The sequence below is a fragment of the Colletotrichum truncatum genome (genome assembly GCF_014235925.2).
Source record: "Colletotrichum truncatum strain CMES1059 chromosome Unknown Contig_0001, whole genome shotgun sequence".
Classification (NCBI taxonomy): domain Eukaryota; kingdom Fungi; phylum Ascomycota; class Sordariomycetes; order Glomerellales; family Glomerellaceae; genus Colletotrichum; species Colletotrichum truncatum.
In genome coordinates this window covers 2,228,929-2,237,418 of record NW_027222398.1, presented here as the reverse complement: position 1 = coordinate 2,237,418, position 8,490 = coordinate 2,228,929, and the positions used below count along the sequence as shown (strand labels likewise).

Below are 8,490 nucleotides of genomic sequence, written 5' to 3'. Positions count from 1 at the left end.
TTTTGCGGTTGTGTGTGAGATGTGAAAGTTTAAGAAAAAAGGATTGGATAACAAACTGAGCGGGTCAATTGAAATCAAATAAAAGGTTCAAGCAGGTTTATAGATCTTGAAGGATCTAGGTAAACAATAGACGATGGGATAGAGTATGAGTGGAAAAGTAAAGGGGATACGATAAGAGCAGACGCCGGGGCGGTTGAGGGTTTTATGTTTTCGCTGACCGTGTCAAAGGTGGAAGGCGTGGGCTGGGCGACTCAAACTGGCGGCGATGCTTTTACCCAGCTATCTGAAAGGTATATTGCGTACCCAGGCTCACTAGGTACCGTCGAGATACTTGGGACGACCGCATCTTGCCCCCTTTGGCCTTTGATGGAGGCGGTACAGAAGCGTACTGACAGAACTGGGTAACTGGGCCTCCTTCCTTCTCAGCCCAAGATAAGGCCTACCCATCGCGGCTGCAGGGGTGTGGCTAGCTCTGGCTTTTTGGTATCGATTGCGGTGGGGTGGAGGGGTGGGTGTGGTGGGGTGTGGACCCGGAAACGAGTGGTCTCCCATTCGCCCGTCAGCCTAGAGTTTGGGGGACCACAGATACTTGCTACTTTGCCTTTGCTTCACAGTGTTCCAGGGTCCCACGGAAGGCGCAAATCCTCGAGCTTTTTCATTGTTTTGCTCCTTACCGGTACCGTATCGACGTGGTCATTTGCACCGTCAGGATGACCAAATATACGTACCGAGGAGTACCTGGCCCGGCCCAGCGCTCCTGCACCAACGGCCTTCATGTCTCCAAGGGAAACGGAAATGCGACGGGCGGATCATTCACCCCTAAGGGTATCGTCGACTTCAATCATCCCCGTGCAGATTTGCTCCTCTTTGCGCCTCCATTTGGGTGGTTTCGTGGTGTCAACCCTAGTCCCCAAGAGTCAGAAGTTGCTGATAGGAAAAATGAAAAAATCCAAAACCCAAGCCAAGGGTCAGTGAAAAATTTCTGTGTGAACGTGTGACGATGACTTCGACATGCCTCGCAAGCGGGCAAGGCCCAAGGGGAGCCAGTCAGCGGTCGCCGGAGGCAACCCGGCCCAGCAGCAATGCCTGCGGCTTCTGGGCCTTGTGCAGCCAACAATCAGCGCTCGTAGCTACCAATACAGGACTGCCGTACCTCAAGTATTCGATACCGCCCTCAAGCAAGTTACGTCCACATCCCGCGCCTGGAAGCGCCTGAGAATGCGCCTTCGCTCAACGCGGGGTACGTACCGGTACAATTCTCCTCGTGGTGAGCCCCACTGTTGCTATCCTTGGATCTGCTCGTGTGTGTTGCCAGCCTGCAGTGCCTGCCCACCGCAGTACGTAGTAGCCCCCTTGGCCGTCGCCTTCTCCGCCGCTGTCGCTGTCGCTTGCTTGCCTTTCCGTAGTAGTGGCAGTAGGTAATTGCTCGGGTGGTCCAGTGTTGCGATGGTGGCTGTGGCGCTCTCCCTCCAGGCTCAAGTCGGAGGGCCTAATGTGAGTGAGATATTACTGGCGTCAGTGCTTTTCTCTCCTACTCCAGACCGCCTGAAGAGAGAGGTGAGAGAGGAGAGAGCAGTACGGAACGCACTCATGACTAAAACGGCCGCTCATGAGTAAGATTTTCACCATCCTACTTGCATCCGTTTTGCTTGTTCCTGCGTTTCGTCCCATGCAAGTACACTACTCCAGAACTTAGCCTTCAGTATTCTAGACAGACTCTAGCCAGAACTTCCCGAGACAGGCGACAAGACCCATAGACTTTCGCTGAGACCTGCTAGACAATGAGAGCCAGCCGGCTCCGTCAACTCGGCCATTCCCCCCCCGCGGGTCATGGTGAGCCACGCAACACTAGACAGGCCTTGACCCTCGTCTGGCGGTTGTGAATACCCCGAGAGAGGAAGAGACCGTCGCTTGCACCTTGGTTCCACGCCGACGATCGCCTGGCCATATTGCGACAACCTGCATATTCCTGGCGCTGCTTTCTCAAAGGCCTTGTGCGCTCCCACTTGGGGTATCGTGAGGTACCGAGACCTTGACCTCTCCGTGGCCTTGACCTAATAGCCCCCCCCCCCGGCTAAGGGACCCTAGAACATGAGACATCGTGGCCCAGCCACTCATAATCTCATCTCACCAGCCCCGATATCGAAACGTCCCTTTATCGCACAAATCCTGTTATCCCGCCCGGCGCAAATGGGCGCGACGGCACACATGTGTGCGCTAATTCTCCATGCCCATCTCAATCAATCTCCCACTCTTACCCTTGTCATGGGCTAGCCTGCTCGCGGCACAGAAGCTCATAATCTAGGAGTCGTTTCCTGCGTCTTGTCTCGTTGTTGGCTGCATCTGATTCTCCGGTGTCTCCCAACGAACGAAGCGGCATATCGTTCCACGAAAATTTTACCACCGTCCCGACTGTGATATCTAGACCACCCCAAGCTGATTGTCTTATGTTTTGTGCGTCTCCGTTTGTGCGCCTGTAACCCCCTCTGGTGGGGTTTGTCCTGCGACCCCAATTCCTTTTGAAGGTATCTGTACCTTTATGTGAATCTTGACGTCCCATTTGGAGCCATACAACGCCTTTCGTCACATCTCCCACTCAGGGTTATCGAATAAGTCGACCCATGTGTAATGCGGCGGCGAGGGGCAAAGGTGGGGTCGGTATTGCTCTGGTCTGGACGTAGGTACTTACTCCAGAGTTCAGAGGTAAGATCTGGCTGAGTGGTTAGTGCGATGGCATCGTTTGTCGGTATCCTGTGAGCGACGACGGGTTTACAACACATCTCGAGTCATTTGGGGGGGAATCAAGGGAACCCCCATATTGCGCTCTTCCTCCGACAGCGGGACGGCCGTCTTGCCCAAACCTTCGGGAATCGCTAGTAGCAAATAAGCCGTCCAGCCAATATTCGACCTTCCTTTCGTCAGCGAACCCCCAAACTTTGACTCCACGAAGTGACCATGTCGAAGCTATCTCCGGAGGGAAGAACAATCTACATGGGTGTGGCCTTGCCGTGGTCCGTCCTGCAATCCTTGAGTGAATATCTGGCTGATATGCAGCCCCAAACGTCCAAGAGACTGCAGCATGCACAAAGCTGGAGCCAGTCAGGCGTGGAGGAAAAAAGGCTGTTCTGATACTTCTGGCTCTTGGGTCACCGAAAGTCACCTTTTCTAGCTTCTGTTCCTCCGGGCAAATCGAGATTCTGACCAGTCGTTGGTATTCTCAAGTCTCCAGTCAGTCATATCAATCACACATGCCCCTCCGATACGGCGTATCAAGATGGGCTCCCACTCCCCCGCAAATCAGCACGCGACAAGGTGAGACCCGTACGCGGCGGTACCTATACTATCGTTGGCGGGATGGATAGATAATTACCCCCAACGTTGTAATCTCAACATGCACGTCCGTCCTTGGTCCGACTATTGGAAACCGTGTACTACTATTCTAGGATGCCGCTTGCCGCTGCCGCTACAAGGCGGAAGTTCGAGTAAAACTTTGATGATTCCATTATGGAACTTGATTCTCCAGATGTGACCTGCAGGAGACCTCCATCTCGGGTGTCTCCAAACCATCAAGTGTGGGACGCTAGTGGCTCGATGGCGCATTTTGCATTGAGGCTTATCGTTGGCCTCTGATTGGTCATTACCCTTGTGCAGAATAATTGAATTCTCTCAAGGGCTGTTTCGGTTCCCTCAATTCCTTAAAGACAGGCATTAATCGCTCAAGAGGTCCTGGTCATCCGTTACGCCGTCGTCTGCTAAGCACATTTACCTCTCCTGCCATTCGCAACTCCAGGTGACCTGCTACGATGCACAGTTTCGCGGGGTGTCGTTGGCCTCGGTGAAAAGAGTGTGACGGGTGACAAGCTTACTCGGTGGAGAGCCGCGGCGGTGACATGGGGTCGCTGCGTGCCAGAGGTGCAGCCAGAGGTACCGCCCCGTCCATCGCAAAAGAAAGGGCTGGCCTGCTGTAGGTATTGGGCCATATCCACGGGCTAGCGCCGCAATGTTGGATTCTGGAAAATGTGGATGGAGCAAGCCCACGTTTGGGCTTGGGCGCCGGGCCGGCGGGGAGGGGGGTGAGGAGTGAGTGAATGGATGGGGATGGGCTCGGCTGCTCTTGTTGCAGTCGTTTGATTGACACGGTCTCTGTGCAGAATCTTGCCTCTTTCTCAAGGGTCGCCGAGACCGGGCAGGGAGCGGCAGCGGCAAAAGCTTGCGGACGGCTGTCCCGACCGGACAAGACCGCGATGTCCGTATCCCACATCGGCAATCCCATCGACGAAGCCCCATAACGACCGATTACCTCTCCTTCGACCACCATGACCATGGAACTTCATCGACAAACGATTGTCTTCAATATCGTCATTCATGATTTTTCTTTTCGCAAACACATGCGAAAACTCGTCATTTCCCATCGTCCGAACTCAGCGAGTGACGAGAATTGGCCGGTCTCGTCGCTGAGTGGTCGGCGTTGACACACAGTTATTCTCTCATTGGTCGGCTGCCACCCGCCACGATCGGGACTTGGCTGAACACTGCCGGGGCACCTGGGCGAGAGCATGCTAGGGCCCCAATCGAGAGTCTCACGAGATCACAATGACGTCTTTGGGATGGTCAATTGGGGCTTCGATGATTCAAATGGGCGGCGATACCATCATGGCCACAGGTGTGACCTCGTTCAAGACCAAAAACGGCCGAGAGAGGCAGCTCGAGGGCCTCGGCCGGGGCACAAAGACCGCTTCCGTGACGTCGGCCACGGCCCACGGCAAGTCTGGGGCTGGCCTCGACTCATCGTGGAGACAACAAGTTCAATGCCCCGGGGGTATTGGTCTACTGGAAGTAGCCGATACCCTTCTTTCAGGGGGATGCATATCGGCGCGGCAAGCGCCACATGGGGAGGCCGATGGCCCAAACCCGAGGGTAAGCACAAGCGCTTGCTCAGAATTGGGAACCATCAAGCGACACGAGCCCACAGCAGGGCGCAGTCGACGTTGTGAGTGATCCAAGTTGAGTCAGACTCGTGTTTGGCCGGCGGCGGTTCATGTTTATTTTCGGACTGTCGTTCCGGGAAGAGCCACCGGGTGGGCGATAAGGTAAGGCTCAGGAGGGTGTTCTGGAAACTTGGCGACGATTGGATCCATTGCATGGGATGGCTTCGGTTCGTCGTAATGTCAGAGGTAACTTGTTTTGTGAGCCGACTGGGGCTGGGTCTGACTTGTGAGTCCGAGGGTGTCACATTTGGAGAAAACAGTGGACTTGAGACTGTGGACATGCGCCAGTGCGCAGACGCCCTGTATGCACACTGTCCAAATTAGGGGTCGGTACGGTTGGCTGGGTGAGGCGGCAGGAGCACAGGTTCCTCTGGCGGCGTCGTTCTTTCTGCAGAAACTGATATCAGCAAGTCACATGATGATTTGTTGTATCTGGATATTCAGGGAAGCTGCAATAGGATGTGGAATGGAATATACGCCTACCCTTGCTATTTGCCTGCCTTGCTTCTGTGACGGTTGAAACCGATGTTTTATTTGGAATCCGCCTAAGCCCATTGGTTTGTAAATTCCGTGCTCGTTACTTTGCCATTTGAATTCTGTCTGTGATGGCCAGCAGCTTGTCACCTGTTAATCTAGGGAATCCAGCTCAACGACCATGAATTGGACGGAAGGGTCGTTGGCTCGTCATGCTAAGCGACGAGAATCTCGGTCGGATCTTACGAAGAAGCAGCAAAAGTACTTCGCGAATATCCGGTCCGGTAGACGTGAGGCCTCAAGGCCAGATATTAGCACTATCTCATTCCTTCAAGGGCGGCCCTCGGTGCCTTCAATACCTCCCAAGACGAGCTCCGCGGAAAATCATTCACACTCGTCGCCGTACTTCCGACCTCAACCGAGCCAGTATGACAACCTGAAAAAGTCCGGTCTCAGCAGCAACTCCAACGGGTCTCAGCGCCAGGAACATCTCCTCACTACTAATCCGGCTACAGCTCAAAGCCATCCAGCCATGAACCAAAGCGGAAAACGGCATCGCATGGGAAACCACAGTGAGACTTTAGAGTCGAAGAGGAGACGGCTGCTTCAGAAAAAGGACTGGGCGGGCATTGATGTTCAAAAGCCTCTGTCTATGCAATTTCCTGCCCATGGAAGCCAGACAAAACATAAGATTTGGGGCTTCTGCGGCAAGAGACCCATAGGAGAATACCTTGATGCCTCACGCACAAATGGGCTTCTCGAGTCGGTATCAAGACCCCGGTTTCAAAGGCATATGAATGCACATGTTGGGGCCCCTAGTATCCGAATCAGAATCGGAAGTGACAACATTCGATTTGGGGACTCGAGTCAACATAGCTTCGGCAATTCACACAGAAAATACTCTAGCGAGAAAGCCACGTCGAATAGCTCGCGGGGCCCGGCCTGTGTGAAAGCACATAGATCTCAGGAATACCCTCATCATTCAATGTATAATCGACAGTCACCGCGGTCACAGCACGAAATGACTCTTTCAAGTAACTGGCAGGAACGACATCACAAAGCAAGTCTTGTATCTGATGATTCTCCCTCAACGGCGATGCTGCAGTCACCATTACACGATCAGCAAACAATATCGAAACATTTCAGGCGAGGCAATCAGAGTCGGCGAATCGACAAGGCCCCATCGATCATACACCAGCCAGTTCCACAACGACTCAGTCAACTAATCATAGGGAACAGACCTTGCGTTATTGGGTCTGATACCTTCGGAAGTACAATTGGTGAAGTTGGACACAATCCTTTGTCAGTTGTAGTTCCTTCAGAAAACGACAAACTGGTTTGGCAGCCCATGCTGGCGGCAATGGAGGGCTATTCCAATGTCGCGAAGCAACAGAGTTGTGTCGGAGTTGCGGTAGGTCCACGTATCAGCCCAGGGGTTAGCCAAGTTCCACGCGTAGGCAGCGATGTTCCAGATACCAATCGTGAATTTATTCACGGACCAAGAATCGATTCTATACAGAGACACACTCCTCGGGAGCTTAGAGACCTGGCACCCAATCATGAACAAGTTGCGAAGATTGTACAGCAAGGTCCAATCCGTAATGAACATCTTGAAGCCTTTGACCAAGCTGACTTCGATTCAAAATCATCGGAGATCTCGATAAGTTCTTCGCCTTCGACGCAACATGCTAAAGACAATCCCCCGGTCTTACAGGATTTAGATCGTGCCATTGAGCTCTCTTCGGTTCACAAACAGGAAATAGCGGCAGGCTTTAACTCAAACACACGTGGATTTTATCCTCAAACTTCAATTGTGACAGGAGATCCGGATGCTTCGAGAAAACAACGGTCTGATAAGAAAGGCCTGAACAAGTGGGTTGATTCACAAGAGAGCATACCGGAAAACACTCCTTCCATATCAGATAAGCCCAGTATCAATAAAAGCGGGCACGCGAATGTGACTGAGGCGATTTTAGGAAGCACCGAAGCAGACTGGATGAACTTTATCTTCGGTGATGATATCGATGAGGTTCGAGAGGCTGCATTCCAAAAGGCCAATCAAGATGCTGCACGATCCTTACGATCATCTAGCAGCGTTTCACGTGACCCTAGTCAAGACTTTGAAGCATCGAGCATGCCTAAAGACACAAAAGTCGCAGCAATCTATGGCGCATCAGTTCCTCAAAGGAAGGATGAAGTTGGCTTCACTACTTCAACGCCCCCTTTCGATTCATATCTCGATCATATGATATCAAGAAATCCGTTTCCACCATCATATTCTCCTGACTCTGATCTTGGGCTGTTATCTGTTCTTGTGCGGGCCGAGGAGACAGATGTTACTCAACATCCACGCCACCATAATCACTGTGTGTTAGAAATGCAATCCCCCCAACCACGGATTTCCGAGTCGACCACTGCTCAGGTCGGTTCCTCGTCATTTAAAACGGCTTCGACGTCTGAGTCTACAGCAGATGTCGCTTCAGTTTCCGTCCAACCACCTACTTCGGAAGTGGATGAAGATCTTGTTTCACCATTCACATTCATCCAGCCTCAAAGTTTCGTGGGAAGATTAGCTAACTCAGCATCCGGCTTGAGGAGACCACCCCAACCAGCTGTAGAAATTAAGAAACACAAGAAAAGAGGCAGGCCGAAGAAGTTGAAGAAGGCCAGTGACGGAAGGGCAGACATCCGGGCACTGCCAAACTATGATGACGACCCAATTGATGGCTCAGATGACTAGCAAAGGATTGATGTTTGAATTTTGGAATCTTTGGTGCAGGGCATATATAGCAGACAGATGAGGACATGGCGCACTGGAAGGTTGGGATGAGTTATTCTGGCATCCTTTGACACTCATCGGATATGGATCGTTTTGGGACCAAGCCCTATTTACTTTAATGGGACTCAAACACGTACATTGCAACAAGGAAGAAAAAGTGGCAAAAATGCTCCTCTGATCCGATCTAGCAATTCATAAATACAGAAGTAAACGCTTAATTTTCCGAAGCTATTTCGGTCTGAACTGGAC

General features: G+C 52.3%; 2 protein-coding genes across 2 annotated transcripts; one reads left to right on the top strand and one right to left on the bottom strand.

Moving 5' to 3' along the window:
* Window positions 1-3,798: 3,798 nt before the first annotated feature.
* On the bottom strand, window positions 3,799-4,273 carry CTRU02_200547 (uncharacterized protein; the record flags this gene model as incomplete). Its single annotated transcript, XM_036718556.1, has 2 exons — window positions 3,799-3,959; window positions 3,985-4,273. The coding sequence occupies 2 exons, from the start codon at window positions 4,271-4,273 to the stop codon at window positions 3,799-3,801; spliced, it is 450 nt and encodes a 149-aa protein (XP_036589556.1).
* A 3,660-nt stretch (window positions 4,274-7,933) lies between these two features.
* Window positions 7,934-8,035, top strand: CTRU02_200546 (uncharacterized protein; the record flags this gene model as incomplete). Its single annotated transcript, XM_070203709.1, has 1 exon — window positions 7,934-8,035. One exon carries the CDS (start codon window positions 7,934-7,936, stop codon window positions 8,033-8,035), a length of 102 nt encoding a protein of 33 aa, XP_070062291.1.
* Window positions 8,036-8,490: the final 455 nt, after the last annotated feature.